Raw genomic sequence first — 18,847 nt, 5'->3', positions numbered from 1 at the left:
AAGCTTGTGTGGCATATGTAATATTTGCACAATGCAGCAATGCACCTGATTATATGGGTTTGTTCTACAACAATTACACCGATGACTGAAGGGGGTAGCCCATCAACTAGTAAACTAAGGTCAATAGGTCAAAACCCTAAGCCCACTCGCCCTCCATCCACCCCTCACCAAGCACAAGGTGGTCTCGATAAGATGCCTTGAAATGGCCTGAGAGATGTAGTTTTGACATATGACCGCGTGTTTGTTTTTGCATAATCCCATTCTGAAATCTGATAATCTGACATTGCTGAATTGCCAGACAAATTGAAAGATTATAAACACATAAGCATTGTTCTTTTCCATGCTGTTAGACTAATATTGCACAATCGACAGCAAGTTAATCAGGCCACAGGATTTACATGTGTGTTCTTTAGAATGCTAGGGACAGTGCATGTGAGCTGTCTTTTCCTGATAATAGTTTATTATTACCATCAAAAGCGAAAGGCATCTTTTCTAGATGCATTTTTGAGTCTATGGAATACGCCCATATTCTTTCTTAAAATACTATACTACTGCATTATATACATTTTCTTAGATGTTGTACATGTAACTTCTCATTTCGTTAATAATAGCTTTTGTTAATATGTTGAATAATGTGTTTTAATATAATAGGTAATATTTTAGTATGTGTAACGAAACAGAATAGTTGATAGGGAGTGAAGATATTTTAAAATGTTTTAAAATGAGGCAATGAAAAAAAAACTGTATTTTGTCTGCCATTCTTAAAGTACATCTTCAAGGCCACGCCAGGTCAAATATTTCCTCAACAGATGTCAATTCTGTGCCAGTGCATTTCCAATTTTGAACCTTCACTTCTCTAAATCGGATTGACCTCCCATTCACTGAAATTGATAGCCACCCCCCAGCTGACCTTTGTCAAACAGTGTCAAAAATGACAAGAATTATCTTTGCACATAATAAAAATGACAATCTTCTTGAATCTTAAGCAGACACTTTCCATGTTTCACCCAAGCTGTGCCTGAAATGAAGGCATTGTCTTATTCAGGATTATAGGATTATTAAGATTTTCGCTGATTCGAGAGCAGACAAACGACCTCATCAGTTAGTTATTTAATCTTCACACTGAGAAGGCATCCTTATCCTGTGAACAATGTTTAATTTTCTCCTAGTTATGAGATTTGCAACACCATCGTGGTCGATTCACTTTTCAGCACCATCCCACATCAGAAGTATGTCACCGCCACCTGCTGGAAATATTATGCAACTACTGAAGACAAATTACACGCACAGATCTTTAGTCTCTTTACAGTATTTAATGCAGTTCAGTAAGGCCTTTACTTTTTAATGTAAACTATTGTTTTACAGTACCAAAATGTCAACAAAAATAAATGCAATATAATACACTTTAATAACTGAAAGATGGCTACCTTTTCTATGTTTATCATGTAGAAACTTCTATTTGGGTATTTATGTCCAGGCACTTAAAAATGGGTGCAGATAAAACACCATACTGAATGTCAACTAGCAGTATATAGATTAACCATCTGTATGTCCAGTTATGTAAGGCTCATAGTATATCAACAATGTCATTCCGTCTGGGTTACAGCCAGGCATATTACTTCACTTTGATGATTGTCATGTCCTACATTAGATGACAAAGAGTTGTTCTCAAGCCATTAAGACAAATAGAAGGCAGGCGGACGACAGAGACAATCAGAATATGAGAGGAGTGAATGGGTGGTTGGGTGAGTTAGGGGAAAAAGGCAAACAGTGGCCATTCATAATATAGCCAGAAACTGTTGAGGGATGAAATGTAAGATCTTTGGTATAAGCATTATGCAGTGGCAGCTCCATCAGAGGCACTACACCTTTCAACCAATGTGCTGCAGAACACTAGTGTACGTGGACAATTCTACAATGGAAGATTCTAGAATAGTTTCAACAGATTTATTGTCGGCCCACATTTTCGTTTTGTTGGTGCGCCTTGAGATTTTTTCATTCAAAAAAAGCGTGCCACGGCTCAAAAAGTGTTGAAAACCAATGTGAAAGCATGCCATGCAACAGCATCAGTGGCATCAGTGATGCCAGCGGTGGCATCAGTGCTCACGGTCTGGCTTACAGTTAGTCAAAGTCTGGCTAGTCCTCCCCACAGATCTGCAGCAGGGTGTCCCGATAGCTCCCAGACGTCTCGGACTGCAAGGGGTCATCACAGGAGCACAACGAAGATGGTTCGCATTTGTTAGGATGGTAAAGTGGAAAAGTGGGACAGGAAATGAGAGAGAAAGAGAGAGAGATGGGTAGGAGATATGCTATGAAATGCTGTTATATACACATACATATTTTCTGTCCAAGTCCAACTAACAGTGGCTGAACCCAAAAAGAGGAATTAAGAAAATCATCATCTCAACGACCCGGGCCCTTCAACATATTCAAACACATGCACACACGCACGCACGTACATGCACACACGCACGCACACACGCACACACGTGTGCGCCTGTCCATTCAACTGCATATCCAGTTGGCAAAAAGAGGATTTGTCAGGAAAACGGAAGAGCAGGATTCAGCGACGTCTTGTCTTGAGAAGAACCAATCAAATAAAAGGCAATCAAAGCCGGAGTAGCAGTAAGCTGAGAAAGATTTATAGAGCGTGACGGACAGACATAAGCATTAAGAGATGAGATGCAAAGACAGCATGCTACAGTGACCAAGATTAATGCTATTGAATACAACAGGCGGAGGAGAGGTTGAGCAATCAGACATCTTCATGGACCGGACCAGATGGAAAGACAGTAGGGATTAAGGGGAAGAATTTATGTGTTGTGTAGTAATGGAGAAGATGGCGTGTGTGTATTCGAAGAGCTTTAGTCCTGTGCAAGCAAGAGAATTACAAGACAAAGCCAAAACACAAACAAACAAAATAAGAGGAAATGGCATCTCATTGGCATCCATCATCTGGCACACGGTCAGATCAGATTCAGGCCATACGTGTACGTGTCTGAAATGCAGGCCGTATCCGAAATGTTCACTTGTCTCATTCACCACATACAGTAGGTCACTATGGGTTCAAGTCATTCTTTGTCATACCATCCTTTCCTGTGGCCTATGGCCTCTTGCTTCAATGTCGCCTAGCCTCAGAGGAGAAAGCAATAAAGATTAACTGATGTCAACCAGTAATGTGACTTTTTGGGGATTTTATCTCAATCAAGATTTTGGTTGTGAATGAAAGAATAACCTTTGAATTACAGTTTTTGCAAGACATTGAATAAAACAATTCTGTCATCTATGATGTCAAGCATCACGTTACAAGGTTAAAGGCCACAGGAAAGGACAAGAGGACAAAGATTGGCTTGCACCCTAGACAGATCATGGAGTTGCTCCATTTTATACTACATAGGTCATTAGTTGTACTGTTTCACTCCCTACAAGTGAACATTTATATCATATTATAATACATTTATATTACGTTTATATTGTATTATAATACATGTTTTATTACAGAGGATACGAGTTGTACTGTTTCACTCTCTATCTACATAGTGAGCAAGTGAAGATTTGGGAGCTGAGCCTTAATATGGTGGCAGTGTCTGTGGTGAGATTGATGGCATTGCGGTCGCAAAACAGCACAGGAAGCAGAGCAGGCCACATCCTCCTGTGAGGAGGCGGGGTTTGGAGGCGGCGTTTGGGGGGTGAGGTTAGTCATCAGCGCCACAGATCATCTTCAGGCAGTCTCCGTAACTGCCACCGACGTCCGACTGGAATCAGTAAGAGAGGAATCACCCTCGTTTTACTGCCATGCACGAACGAGCCATCTCATAATTGGCAAACTCAAGTCGTGTGTGATAGAATTACTGTGTCTAGATTTTGTAGAATTATATAGCACTGTATAAATAATGTAGAATCAAAACAATCCATGCAGTCAAAAGAAACTATGTTGTACGCAACTTCACACAGCTGTGTACTACGTAAAGGACCAGTTCGGTCAATTTCAACATGCAGTTGTAATGCTCACACTACCCTGGACTTGTCAGTACCTGAGTTTTTTTCTTCTTCTTCTTCAGCCTTTCTCCGAGATCTTGGTCATTGTAATGGGGGCAGCTTTTTGTTTACATTTCATAAAAACATTTTGATTTATTCCCAAAAACATCCGAAAGGTTATACAACATCAGCAGACAACTAGCAAACAGCGGTACCTTATGGGAAAATATTTGGAGTAGGCCTATGTTAATTTAAAAAAAATGTAAACAAACGCTGCCCCCATTAGAATAGTTCATATCTCGGAAAGGGCTTAGCCAAAAAATGTGGCACCACCGGGTACTGACAAGTCAAGGGTAGCGTGAGCAATACAACAGCATATTGAAATTGACTGAACTGGTCCTTTAACTTCTTGTCTACTATGACCCCTGGATAAAACGTCACTTACTGAAAGACTGCACAGTTTTTATACAACTACAGCACTTATCATTACGTCTCTTCTGTATGCATTAGACCTGCAATCTTGTGGCAAAATCATGCAAATCATTAAAATGTACTTTAATTTGGGTGCTCTCGAAACACATGATTGTGCCCCCTTTTGTCCCCAGGCTTGTGCTTACCTCTATGGCCAAGTAGAGAGAGCAGCCAAACAGCTTTTTGTACTCGGTCCGGATGTCCAGCAGGTCGACCTCTGAGCGCCCCACTATTATCCTGGTCAACGTGGACTCAGTGGTACCCAGGCCCTGCAAACAAAAGAACACGGATTCACAGACTAGATTCCATTCCATTGTATGTGAAGATTCGCATTCTCATTCCATTCTACTCCACACCGTCCACAACAATCCACTATGAACTCCGAACGATGTAGCATAGTCTGCACACACATTGTCAGAAGGGATCGTGTGGTGTGTTTGGAACAAAAGACCCCAGTGCTGTACTGAACTGTTGGCCTATGAGGTGTTGCAGTAATGCAATAACTTTGAAAGTGACATGGAGGCTACGGTGTGGTATGTATGAACACACACTTTAGGAATGTGTGTATGTGATGTATGACTAGCATGGGGAGGAAGTTGGCCTGAGGGTGGGACTGAGTCCCACATAATCAACTCAGTGCACAACTGTCGTTCCACAACATTGCGTTGGCCAACCGGAATAGCTGTTGAACAATCAGCATTGCACCAGTGAAACTAGCACCGCAGTGATGATTCCACAATTAACCGTGAAAAGCTAGAAAGGTTATGCAGAGTTCCACCATGGCCTTGTCTACTTGGGGTCATGTGTATTCAAACGCATGCAAATGGTGTTTGAGAAAGCAAAGCCTCAACGGCCCTCCTACCTTCATGCTTTTGTAGAGTCTCTCGGCCAGGAATGCTGGTACACTTTTCACACATTTCACTGCAAACGAACAACAATTATCGTTCAGGGTGTGTGTATGGGATCCATGTGTGCAAATGTGTGTCTGTTCCTATGTGATGCGTAGGTTATAATAGTAATGTGTTTCTGTTGATATTATAATATTATGACGTGAGGTCACATATCTGTAGCATTTCCAAGAATTACACATGAATGTGCCCATGATTCTTTGTCAATGTGTACTTAGATTATAGTAGCATACAGTAGCTTAGTGCAATAATCAAGCCACAAGCGGTCACTGGATGGAATTAAATAGCCAATTTGTACTCTGGTGAATTTTACACGAATTTAAAGTATTTTATAAGTACATTTGATGATGTTTTATTTGGTACCATAGACTTCCATCGCATATGGCTATACTGTTTAACTAGGCAGTGCAAAGTCAAACACATAGAGCAAAACAATCCTATGCATTATCATATTTTACCAGGGCTTAACTACTAAGCAGTTTCCTGAAATAAGGTGGGCTGTTCCTATAAGGGTACACCGCGTGGAGCACTCGTACCACAAGGGCCAAGGTTTGAGTTCAGACTTTAACAAGAACAACAAATGTGTGAATACGCGCCCCAACAAATGATTGGTTTAGCTTAAAACACATCTTATAAATTTAAAACTGATACAGTTAGGCATACATTAGTGGCTAACATGTAATGCCTAAAATAAAGTGTTACCGAGCTTTCTATAAGTCTAGTCCTTACCAATAGCGACCAGCAGCTCCTCTAGTTTGCCCGACATCTCACTCTCAATGCTCTCCTGCAGCGTCTTCCCACTGATGCTCTTGTACTCCACCAGGACTGAGACAAGACATGCACATTCAGTATTAGTCATCATATGGCAAACATAAAGGATAGTAGAGTCCAGTCAATGTTATACAATACATTTACTTAAAGATAGAAGCTGGGGCACAGTATAGCAACACCCCACGACAATATATTTAATCAGAGCTGACACCTGACACATATTTTCATTGGTTGTGCAGCTTGTAGATGATAGCTATGCTAAAATATGCTTTAGATATAGAAGGGACTTGCAGAAGTTAGGTAGAAAGGGCATTTGTGTTGGTATGTCAGTTGGTGTTTTTGTATAAACATGGTCTGGTGGTTGTGTGTGTATGGCAGGGGGTGGGGTGGTGTCCATGTTGATACCAGAAAGGCGACTCTGTCTCTGTCTCTGTCTGAGCTGAGGAACACCTCTGCAGTGTGTGTGTGTGTGTGTGTGTGTGTGTGTGTGTGTGTGTGTGTGTGTGTGTGTGTGTGTGTGTGTGTGTGTGTGTGTGTGTGTGTGTGTGCGTGCGTGCGTCTTACTCTGCCTGAGCTGAGGGACACTTCTGTGGCACAGGATGTCGATGAACATGCTCTCGTCCGTGCCCCATTTCTTCTCCCCTGCCTCATACAGGGCCTGTAGAGATAGCAGCAGAGGCGGGAAACACCAGGGCAAATTAGCAGAAGTGTTCTTCAGCTGAAGAAATGTCTTTCATTTTCCACAGAAAGCCAGAGCCATCCAGACAGACAGACAGACAAATGATGGCATGAATGAGAACCTCACCTGGGCATCCGCTTTAGCTTTGGCAGCATCTACATGTGTACTCTCATCCCGCTTCGCCTGGTAGAGTACAACAGAGAAGAGATACTTTACTGACCCAGCAGGAAATGACAGTGTCTAGTAATGTCGGATTAAGATGGGCTGGGGCCCCTAGGGCAAACCACAGAGGGCAAATGTTGTGGTAAAATGACGTATTCCAAGATAGGATTTAAGAATGACATACAGTAGAGTATATGCAGATTAATTTTTCAATACTGCGCCTTGCCACAATTCTGCCCCCACCACACTCCTCACCCCCTTTTGGACAACCGATGAGCCCCCTGTCTGGTGGGGGCCCTAGGCTGCATCCATATCTAGCCTGTACATTAATCCAGCCCTGGTGTCTAGCATCAGATACATACGTATACCCGTAACACACATGGCACAAATCCAACACATCACTCATTACACATACAGTATCTTCATACATCGTTATACTTCATGCATACTGCACATTCATATTTACTTTTGTAATGGTTGTCGGTCTCTAAAATGACTGTCGTTAAGAAAAGAAAGCAGGCAAGGAATTGTACGGCAATGATCATGAATTTGTACCAACCTCCACAAGGGTGAGTAGAGTTTTACCATAGTCACCAGACACCTCTGCCTTCAGATCATGTGCCAGCGATCGGCCTGTCTCTGGTACAAAACATGAGAGATGTAGCATTAGTAATAGTATAACAGTATAGTACTATTCAGTATAGTATAGTATAGTATAGTATAGTATAGTATAGTATAGTATAGTACAGAATACACTAGATGTAAAGAAGACTCAGGCAGTGTCTTCCCCCATTCACACACAAACATGTTCTGCATTAACTGAGAGTTTAATGCCCAGTGTGAGATACTAACCTTCCAGGTAAGCCTCGCACATGGACTTAATTTGCCTGCTCGACTTGCAAGCAAACATTTCTATCAAAGCACTATCAGTTGTCCCAAGTCCCTGGAAGAACAGAAAGTCTGGTGTTATGATAGTCAAAAGAGCTATGCTACTGTATATGCAACTGACCAGAACGAATATCCACATATTAGGGTTGTTATGACAGAAGCATAACATTTATTCAATGCCATATTACACTTTCCATTATATATAGGCAACATTAAAAATAACAATATACTACTGCTACACAATCCTTTCAATCAACTAAAACCCTTTATTACACTGTAATAACTATACAATTACAGCATTATTACTAGGTGTATGGCGTATCAACTGCAAAGAATGATCTGAAATGACACCTTACTTTTGTGGCTTTGATGAACTCGTGACAGTCGAACTTGGCAGGGTGGGTAACCAAGGCAACCAGAGCATCCTCAAAATCCCCACTGGTGTCCCCTTTCAGATCCCCAACAAGAGTCTACACACACGCACGCACGCACACACGCACACAATATAGTAACACTTAATGATGATGAATTTATTGATGTAACAGAATAAAGTGCCCTTTAAATCGAACATGCAAGAAGAATATTTACAACAGAAGCCTACGATAAATAAATTATGCAGCAAGGCAGGCTAGCAGGCAGGATAATAAAGATAGTGAAAGAGGATGCCGGTAAGGAGCAGTGAGCACATATATGAGGTGTTGATAGATGTGATGCTATCTAGCCTACCCTTCCTTCATAAGCCTCCTCGTAGGCCTTCGTGATGAGCTGCCGCTGAGCATTGCTCCGCTGCGTCAAGATATCAATCAACGTTTTCTCAGTAGTTCCTGAAACATACACACACACACACACACACACACACACACACACACACACACACACACACACACACACACACACACACACACACACACACACACACACACACACACACACACACACACACACACACACACACACACACACACAAAGACTGAGGTGGAGAAGCATTTTATCTGCACACATAAGTCTTCCTAGGTCAAAGCTACAACACTGAAACATGCAGCAACATGACTTCCCAAGATGGAGGCTGAGATGAGATGAGGAGTGCATTCCAATATGCTACCTTGCGTCTGCACTTGTGCTTGTGGCCTCGCCCTGTCTTCTGGCCCCACCTCCATGGAGAAAAGTTAAACAATTAAGTTTCCCTGCTGTCAGCCTAGAAAACATTTTTTGGGGAACTATTCTTCATTCATCCTCCAGTTTGCAAATGAGAAAATGAAATATAATGCTGTTGTCAGTGATGTCATCATGACATATTACTTCCTGGTACGAGGCCACAAGCACAAGTGGAGGACGCAAGGTCGCATATTGGAACGCACCCGAGATGAGATGAGATGAGGGGTCTAACTCAATATCTCACCTCCCATCCTCTCTGTGTGCTTGTGGCCTCATAATGTAAGGCTAGACGTTAATGACAATTGACGTTTTATCCAATATCTCGAATAAGCACAATTCAAAGTCAAAGGTGATAGCCTAATTTTCAATCGAGATGTTGAAATGGGTAAAAGCCCCCTAAAAGATGTGCGGCCTGGCCTAACTGCGGGGAAACTTTCATATTTCTCCACAGAGGTGAGGCGTCAGCGAAGCAAGAGGCCTCAAGCGAAAGGATAGGACACGAGGTACTATAATGAGTTGGACATGAGGTGAGATGCGATGCTCATTGCTCACCAATGCCCTCCATGGCCCCCCTCAGGGCTGTCGCGTCTTCACTGGCATTGAAACCCGCTTTGTCCTTGATGGTCCCCCTTGTTGTAGACTGACAGGGATAAATAAAATAGCGTAAATACTGCACATAATGGACAATTCAACACTGGTCAGAGTATGTGATCCCATTCGATGTGGTGTTAAATTTCAAGAGAACTGAGAGTTGAATTGTGAAAACCATAGGTGTTCAAAATAGACATTTACTGTCATAGTAAATACAGGAACAAAGGGGATAATTTACTGCATACTGACGAGACCAGTGCTGGTCTGGCGAAAACATCAGGCCAGGCATTTTCAGACAAGACCAGTCCACCATTGACAGACAATGAAACCTATGTCAATATGCTCGTCATCTAATATCAGCTATTTTCACCAATAAAAGACAAAAAGTTGTATTGACTGTTTACAGACAGGCGGACTGGAGAGGGTCATGCCAAAATCATCATCAGTCCATCAGGCAAATGTCCTGCATGCCCTACGGCCACTCCAGCCATGGGTGAGACGCAAAAGGTTCTATGTGACTACCTGATGTCTGAAGATGGCTCACAAAGAAACTCTTCAGGGTATCACCAGTGTGTGGTCAGTTACCCCTTTCTTCCTAGATTATATGCAGTATGCCTATCCATGTATGACTTCTATAAGAAACCAAATTACCGTAACAGTCAAGGAAGACGGAGAGTCCAGGAGAAGATCCAAGTCATCCTAAACAAGAACATATTTTTATAATCACATTCGTACATCATGTATGTGTAGGCCTACACTATTCAATAATTAACTTTAACTGTAAAACTGGTTTAACTGAAGACAAACAAATACTAGTGCTTACCCAAACAGACATTCTGAATTTGAAGTAATCTGGATTAGAGAGAGAAAGACAAGTGCTGTTAGACCTTCAGAAAACTTCAGAGATGCTGTGGCAGATGCGTGCTCTCTGCTCTGCCTTGGGTCGTGCCCTGGTCATTCAGGTGGAGGTAGGAGGAGCATGGTATCCGGAGAATGCTACTAGGATGTAGGCTACGTTCATAGGCTACGTTACAGTATGAATCAGAGTACTTGAAGTGCCTTTATGCTATTGCAGTCTGCACTACACGCTGTGTTTTTAGGGACAACCTTAAGATTAACAGACAGAAGTCAGAGGCTATAGCCTAGTAGGCCTATATGCATGATTAAAATGTAGCCATGTCTCAGACATGTAATGAATCTTGCATCTACTGCGAAACGGATACCGTTACTGAAAAGACACCATTCAAAATGCTGCCGAATTGCGCGCTATGATAGTCGATCGCTATGTTTGATCCTCCGTCAAAGAGAAGATTCTTAAATATTTACCTCTTTAAAGAAAACTATCGGCAACTTCCACTGCAATCCGAGGCACCACACCTAAAAGACCACTGTCAGTACAACAACGCCCATCCCATGAAGGAAATGAAGTCACGATAGACCTCCCATTTTCGCGTTCAGTACAAACTTTTCCCAGTGATGTTTCGCAAGATGACCACGCACAATAAAAGCAACAGATCCGTATTTCAGTGGAAAGAGTATATCCTCGTATATGCGTGAAATACGCGCAATTTTCCCGACATCATTGAGATTGTTTGTTGGAGGTGAAGAGGAGCATATAGCCCAGCCTACATGTGTAATATACGCGTAAGAATAAAACATGTGATTTGTTTATTTAATGTGATGTACATTTTAAATAGCCTACACGAAGACGCATGGTTCCTCGTGCGTAACACACAATAGGCCTATGTCTCAAAATGAGTGCGAGTAGTAGTGCGGCACCCTTCCTCCTATCAAATATAATTTCTAATGTGCGCTACCAAAAGTCCAAAGTGTTATTTGCTCAATAGCTTATGCTTGGCGAACTGAACGGAAGGCCTCATTGTCTTTTATCCACACACATGATCCAGATATGAAGTGTACGTGTTTCCAAGCCACACACGGGCGCGCGCGCACAGACACGCACGAACGCACGCACACGCACACACACGTCCCATTCAAAAACTAATCTATATGTACCATAAAAGTTTATGGTATTCACAGCACAAACGATCCTCATATAATCTCCTGTTTCCATGACAGACTTCTATAGTGTCACGCACGGACGGACGCACGCACGCACGCACGCACGCACGCACGCACACACACACACACACACACACACACACACACACACACACACACACACACACACACACACACACACACACACACACACACACACACACACACACACACACACAGAATATGGGTTCCATGTTCGCCTCCATAAAAGCTGTTCATACACCATCACTAAATGTGTTTGTCAACTAAATGGCATCTGCAGTCCTATGTGCACAATATACACTCACCGGCCAATATATTAGGTACACCTTGCAAGTATGGGTTGGACCCCCTTTTACCTTCTGAACTGCCTGCAATAATATAGGCCGTGGCATTGTAGCAATGCTCAACTGGTACTAAGGGTCCCAAAATGTGCCAAGAAAATATCCCCCCAGACCATTACACCTCCAGCCTAACCGCTGATACAAGGCCGGATGGAGCAAAGTTTTCATGTTGTTGACACCCAATTCTGACCCCACCATTCAAGTGTCGCAACAGGAATTGAGACTCATCAGAGCAGGCAACATTTTCCAATCATCAATGAGCAGTTGGACAGGTGTGCCTAATAAATTGGCCGTTGAGTGTATACTGTTCCTGGGCTGGCATAGCAGCTCTGGGGTGTTAACAGTTCCTCCAGATCACACACTTCATGTTCAGTTAAAGCAATATGTCTATGCTGATGAGAGATGTTTTAAAGTCATTTTAATCTGTTTTAGACAGACTGGATTGCCAAAGTTACTTTGGCAATCCTAGTGGTAATGTCATCTACATATAGGGACAAAAAAGAAATCAGTGTTGCCATTACATCTTAAATAACCAATATTATCGGAGATGTATGACCTCTCTGCCCATAAGAACATTTCACAGACAATACTTATAAGTGCTACATGTTCATTATTTCCCATGAACTTATGGCTATACTTTATTACATTAGTTGGGCACCGGGTAATAAAACTAACAATAAATATAACATTAGGTACTTGCAGAGTGCCTCAGAGTTAGGGTTAGGTATGTTCAGTGTAGTAAGTACATACATGTACATACAGTAAATGTACATACCGTAAATGTGTACACTTACATGTAAAAAGCAAAACACAAAAAAATGAGACTGTAAAACAAAGTGTTGCCAAATCTCAGACATTTTGAAAATAAATAGCAACACCGGATAATTCACAATGAGTTACCAAACCGAGATGATGAGGCAGATTGTGATTGAGCTTGGTCTTGGGGTCACAGCAGGATGTCCACGACCTCTGCCCCGGTGACCTCTGAACTCTCGGGGTCGAGCTCCCGGCGGCGGTGGCGTCCGCAGCAGAGAGAACAGAGCAGGTAGACGCACAGCAGCAGGTACACCGCCACCACCAGCCACACCAGCACACCGAACAGCACGAAGGACAACACGTTACGATCCATCAAGCCTCCTCCACACACACACACACACTTACGCCAAATAAGAGGAAAGATGATGGAGGGACATGGATGGGGTGAGGAGGGGTAGAGAGAGAGAGAGAGAGAGAGAGAGAGAGAGACAGACAGAGAGAGAGAGAGAGAGAGAGAGAGAGAGAGAGAGAGAGAGAGAGAGAGAGAGGCAGAGAGAGAGGAGTCTGAGAATAGAGAGACAGAGAGAAGTACTGTAAATATAGACACAGTAGAGGAAAAGAGAGAGAGAGAGAGAGAGAGAGAGAGAGAGACAGAGAGAGAGATGGGTAAATAGGCCACTATGTGCCACTACGACTTACATACTTGACTTAAGCCCTTTGCTCCTCTTAGGTGCATATGGGCCTTGACAAACAACCTCCATTTTACTCTTTCTGTTGAAGCTCTGTAATGTCCCCATGGTAACGCATAATCAGAGTGCCTAAGTAAATGATGAAGACAGTGCCTCAGAGCAAACAGATGCTAAAATGACTGCGTGTCATGTGGCCTAGAGGAGGAACACACACGTCGTGGACATGATGACCAGAGGTTGCCTTGCCGATCGCATGATCTGCCGATCTTTACACAAGACAGACTCCATCGAGACGTCATGTCAACTGTTTGTTTGACACATCGCAGTCGGCCTACTCCACTCGTGGTTATGAAAACTGTTCTGTCTGTCCAATTTACCAGAGTCAGGGGTTAGTGGCCTACATGAATTAAAGGGTGTACTGTACACACATATTCTGCAGAAGCTTGTTGGTACAGTAGTTCAATTTAATTCATTTGCAAGCCCATTATTTGGGTAAATTACTTATAATGTGTGTACACTCTCAAGGCCGCTGACAGCTTTGGCCTGGCCTGAGACAAAGACATGTAAGGGGCCCCCTCACCCAATATACCGTATGTAATGAGAATCCAAATCTGGCCCTCTTTTTCCCTGGGTGGGCCCGGGACAACTGACCCCTTTGTGGGCCCATAAAGAACAGGTAGGCCCCACTGAGTTCCGTATATTCTTACACATTCTAATTATTTTATACAAGGTTATTGAATTATATCTAAAATAGCTATCAATTAGGTACCAACTGCAATATTAAGCAGTTTCTTCTTACATGTATTATGATTATGTGGTGTAAATATCATGCCCTTGCATATGCTTTAGCTTTCTCTGTAATTATTTTGACTTTTTTCCCTAAAGACATTTAGCAACATACTGTATATATTATAACATCTTTTCAAATCAGTATATCCCGACCCCTGCACTTCACAGACTATTGCAGTAGATGGTCCCTGAACTCATTGCCTCCCTCTGCAGGTCATGTCAGCTATTACACCTGTACTGAAATGTCAAGCACCTTTTCCTGCCTTTGACTCTCTGCGAGCCACTGGAGTGCTGTCAGTTCGACTCCAAAGGTGATAGTTCTTTATCAAATCAGAGGTGGTGAACTTGAGAAACATTTCAAAACATTGGCACTTCAAACTACTATACAGCCTTGCTAGATACCTGTCTGGCAGGTAATTTGGTTGCAATCAGGGCCAGTGACTGGTTTAATCGGGCCCTGGACGAAATCATCTGAAAGGGCCCCCCTCTCAACACACAATGTAATGGGTTCCCAATTACCGGCAAGCACAGGGCCAAAAATGGGGTTTCTTTACACTCCATGTTTTGGATAGAGCGGGTTTTCAGATGACTTCGTCCTGGGTCTGTCAAGTTGTTAGTGGCCCTGCCGGCACCCACTCTTCATTGTGGCCGACCCAGGCAGCACTCTGGAGAAAATTGTGGGCCTGAGCGTGATGGTACGGATGGCCTCTTTCGGAATAAGGGGGTTTGGAGTGTGGATGGTTCTAAAGGTTTGGAGCACCTTGTGGTGGGGAGTGCAAGGAGGTTGAGGGGCTGCCATGGTGTGGTGATGACGATAGGGTTAGATTCTGGGAGTGATGCCCCCCCCCCCAACTACTCCCCCTCCTCCCCTCCAAACAGCTGAAGGAGCCTTGAGCTCCCTGACTCACTGCCAGGAGTTCTTGCATTGTGTCTGGATAAAGCACAGTCCAGATCACATAATCAACCACACATGCGTTTCCATTTCTTCTCCCCTGTCCAAAGAGGAGATGCTATCGAACTGAGTTTGGTGCAAAATGAGGCAACATCACGAATAAAACCCAGATGTCACGCGAGATACTTATCTATGAACAATGCCTACCTAAACAAAAGCATCTTGGGATGCATGTATATACACGGCTGTACAAACGTCTACTCTACTGCAGTGATGCTGCTGGCTCACTGTCAAAATCTTTCTCTGCGCCTGCTATTTCTCAAATGGCCACATGGGGGAGTATTGGCTAAATTTTGTGGTGGTCAGTGTCTTGCTGAGGCAGGAAAAACACCAATGAAGTTGACCTGCAATTATGAAGTCACAGGTTACTTTATTCCTTTTACATCTCCAGTCTTACTGACACAGATGAATATCAAGAAAACATTTTTTTCTTTAATTAAAAAAATATATTATTATTACAAGCAGACGTCGCCATTTTCCCCTAACACTTTTTTTTGTCACGCTTAGTAATAAATATCATAGTTGTTTTTTTCTTTTCTTTTGACAGCATCACGCTCCAATTTTGACAGAATCATTTTAAAAATCTACTTTGTATATCTAAGACCTGAGGGGCCAAATTACGGAGTCGTTTGGGCCCACATACAGAGAAAGAAAATCACCTCTCCCCCATCTCCGCTCAACCCCCACCCCTCCACCTTCTCTGAAACATGACTGACAGCTCACCCCATCAAGCCACAAGACCTCACCTAGATATATTTATATATATACATGGCCTTCCTCTCCTCCCTCAGTATCAACTTCAAGACTTCTCATCTGACAAACACACACGCACAACGAGAGAGAGAGAGAGAGAGAGAGAGAGAGAGAGAGAGAGAGAGAGAGAGAGAGAGAGAGAGAGACAGAGAGAGAGAGAGAGAGAGAGAGAGAGAGAGAGAGAGAGAGAGAGAGAGAGAGAGGTTTAATCATCATGTAATTAATATTCTGAGGGAAAGGAACTACATGAGGAACCAATTATTCAATAACCCTCTGCATCCCCACCCCACCTCTCCTCCTCCTACCCCCCTCAGACCCTCACCCCCCCCCCCCCCCTCCTTCTCCCTTGCCCCCCCCCCCACCCCCATCGTGATGGACAGTGTGCGTATCTAAACTCAGAGTAGCTCACCTCCTGCCTTGTTGCCATGGCACTGTCTGCTCACAAATACGGCCGAGGTCCGATATCGCCTCCACCATCCCCTCCTCCATCACATTCCCTCAACCAACCACCACCTCCATCTCAGCCAACCTCCACCACCTCCTTCACCACCTCTACCTCCATCACCTACACCTCTACCACCACCATCACCTCCTCCACCAGCGCCGCTGCAGCAGTCTGTGCAAACGGCTGGGGCTCGAGCCTCGTCGGCCTGGGGTAATTGAGATCAGATGCGCGGTCGCTGTGCGAGAGCGACCTGGGCTCGGGGTAACCTGGAAGCATTTATTTTATGGAAAAGATGTTTAGTTAAGTGCAGCACTGGTCGCCTAATGAGTCTAGGCCAGGCCTGCGCTCCGCGCGGCCCTGCTCTGTGATGAATATGATTGGTGAAAGCTCTGATGGCTGGTTCCTGAGTCCCTTCCTTCCTCTCGCATCGGGTTACAGATTAGCAAACTTCCTGTCCAGTTCCAACATTTGCTTCCCAAATGATAGTTGCCTTTGTTATAAAAGGGGGGTTATCATGTATTAGGTCTTGTGTATTAGTCCCTCTCTCTTTCTCTCTCTCTCCGTCTCTCTCTCTCTTTTCGCCCCAAAACTCCTCTCTCCTCTCCATTGAACAGAACTCCTGGTAAAAGCCCCTCGGAGCCAATTTGAGAAGAATGAGAATTAGAAGCATCTGACCAACTGACTGGCTCCCTGCCATCTTTCTTCTGCAATGATACTCAAACAATTTTTCCTGCTTTTTTCTGTTTTCGGGGGAAGCTAGTGGAGACTCTTAAAGCCCACTTTGGTTTCATCGTAAAAAAAAAGAAAGCTGGAATCTTGAGAAGTCCATTCACAACACCTTCGAAAGCCTCGTCAGCATCACCAATACAGTCTTGTTTCTTTTGAGCTGTTTGCCTCTATAAACATAACAGAACACTGCACTGTTACAGACACATACAGATTTATAGTCTTTTGGGAGAACACAAGATTGATGACATGGAGTTGCCAAATCTGTCAAAAACGGAAAACTAATGATACATTCCTATTTTGTGTTTAACATTCTAGGAAATTATGGGTGGAGTATATATTTTTGCAAGTTGCGTATATTTGTTTTATTCATTCCAACATATTGAGACAATATTCCATTTAAAACAAAATATATTCCAACATTCTGATGCTAATATGTCAAAACACTAAATGTTTCAGTACTTCTGATAAATCTATCATATGGAGGGCCAAACGTGCCATAAATCAACAACCTGTCGCATGTGTGCCACACGTCAAAAAGTCTCCCTTTTTATTTTTTTTTAATATTTAACAGGTGTCTCCCTTCTAGACTGAGTTTCTATGGACAGGGCTGGGAGCTGTTCATGTCAAGCCCTGCCCTGACCCCACCCCCCTAACCTCTCCTCTCTGCTCCTCTCACCCCAATCCACTAGCGTCAATTGTTCCAAACGGATAAACGCATAAAAGCTACTATGCGGATATGGGGGGGACACATCTTGCGCACACCACCCCTTCGTCACTTAACATCAAGACTGTGGCAGGAAATTTTGCCGGACACAAAGCTAAATATATAATTCCTCCTGTGCCGGTAATCATAACGTCCAGACGATTTGAAAAGACAGTTTAACCGCTCTTAACTCAAAGACGCTCTTGTTTCGGGGGGTGGGGGGAGATTGCAAGCGAGCCGGCGCACGTGCAGGGGTTACCGCACCTAATAACCACATATTTTTGAGCGGAATGAAACTGCGTGCAGGCCGAGGTCATTATGTCCCGGATGTGCGGGCTAAACTATTTCCCTACCTTTGACTACTTACCTGATTACCCTGTTATTGCTTCCCCTGGTTACCTCACCTGTGAAGCACAGCACAGCACAGCACAGCACAGCCCTTACCCTACACATCCCATCTCACTGGCCCATCACTTCAGTCAATCACTAGCAACAGGTCTTTTTTAATAGTTTCCCCCAGAGTTAAACAGGCCTATGTAACACTGAGACGTGTTTTTTAAGACATTCCTATTAATAGTCATCTCAAATCCAAGCAAGACGGCGTGTGTAGGTGGGGGTAGGTTAGACACCCTATGGTGGTCCATTTCCTTGTAATTGTGTAGGCCTGCTCCTAGTAGCCTGCAGCTATGTGGCCTACTGTCAAGGGCAATAATCGTTACAACAAAACGATATGCTAAATACATATAATTTCTTAAGATAGACTTCTTTTTTTTAACTGACCCGCAAGATGGGGTAAGGCTATGAATAATGCATGAGCTCCCGAGCGTACTCTCCACCTTTTCCCTCTTCTACGATCCCTGCAAAAACGATAAGCGCTTTTCAGAGAGCATCAAGTCTTGTTAATTTTCGGGGACGATTTGCATATGCCAGGAGCCTGCCCTCATGGCTGCCGACACAACAGGCTTCCTAGAGGAACAAAGCTTTCCATCTAAGGCGAAGCAAGAATTTCGCGCTCTAACTGATTGGATTCTTGATGAGACAGTT

The 18,847-nt window shown here is 43.4% G+C and overlaps 1 protein-coding gene across 3 annotated transcripts; it reads right to left on the bottom strand.

Annotated features, from left to right (window-relative positions):
- Nucleotides 1-1,293: 1,293 nt before the first annotated feature.
- On the bottom strand, nucleotides 1,294-13,161 carry anxa3b (annexin A3b). Of its 3 annotated transcripts, none has more exons than XM_063210478.1 (14): nucleotides 10,930-11,047; nucleotides 10,427-10,455; nucleotides 10,255-10,302; nucleotides 9,565-9,652; nucleotides 8,584-8,681; nucleotides 8,214-8,327; nucleotides 7,822-7,912; nucleotides 7,529-7,608; nucleotides 6,934-6,990; nucleotides 6,693-6,786; nucleotides 6,087-6,182; nucleotides 5,312-5,370; nucleotides 4,596-4,718; nucleotides 1,294-2,193 (listed from the first exon to the last, which is right to left on the bottom strand). In XM_063210478.1, the coding sequence occupies exons 2-14, from the start codon at nucleotides 10,436-10,438 to the stop codon at nucleotides 2,137-2,139; spliced, it is 1,017 nt and encodes a 338-aa protein (XP_063066548.1). In that variant the 5' UTR covers nucleotides 10,439-10,455; nucleotides 10,930-11,047; the 3' UTR covers nucleotides 1,294-2,136. The 3 variants fall into 3 exon arrangements, with proteins under 3 accessions (XP_063066548.1, XP_063066547.1, XP_063066546.1); XM_063210477.1 differs by lacking the exons at nucleotides 1,294-2,193; nucleotides 10,930-11,047 and adding exons at nucleotides 2,903-3,755; nucleotides 12,893-13,161 and having other exon boundaries at nucleotides 10,427-10,456; XM_063210476.1 differs by lacking the exon at nucleotides 1,294-2,193 and adding an exon at nucleotides 2,903-3,755.
- Nucleotides 13,162-18,847: the final 5,686 nt, after the last annotated feature.

The sequence above is a fragment of the Engraulis encrasicolus genome, chromosome 11 (assembly GCF_034702125.1).
Source record: "Engraulis encrasicolus isolate BLACKSEA-1 chromosome 11, IST_EnEncr_1.0, whole genome shotgun sequence".
NCBI classification, from domain to species: Eukaryota; Metazoa; Chordata; class Actinopteri; order Clupeiformes; family Engraulidae; genus Engraulis; species Engraulis encrasicolus.
Note: the sequence above shows the minus strand (reverse complement) of the source record. Positions and strands in the feature narration are given on the sequence as shown.

Coding starts and splice junctions, on each gene's coding strand:
- anxa3b (XM_063210477.1), bottom strand. Junction 6,787..6,933: donor AAGCTAAAGCGGATGCCCAG/GTGAGGTTCTCA, acceptor CTATCTCTACAG/GCCCTGTATGAGGCAGGGGA. Junction 4,719..5,311: donor GACTCTACAAAAGCATGAAG/GTAGGAGGGCCG, acceptor TTTTGTTTGCAG/GGCCTGGGTACCACTGAGTC.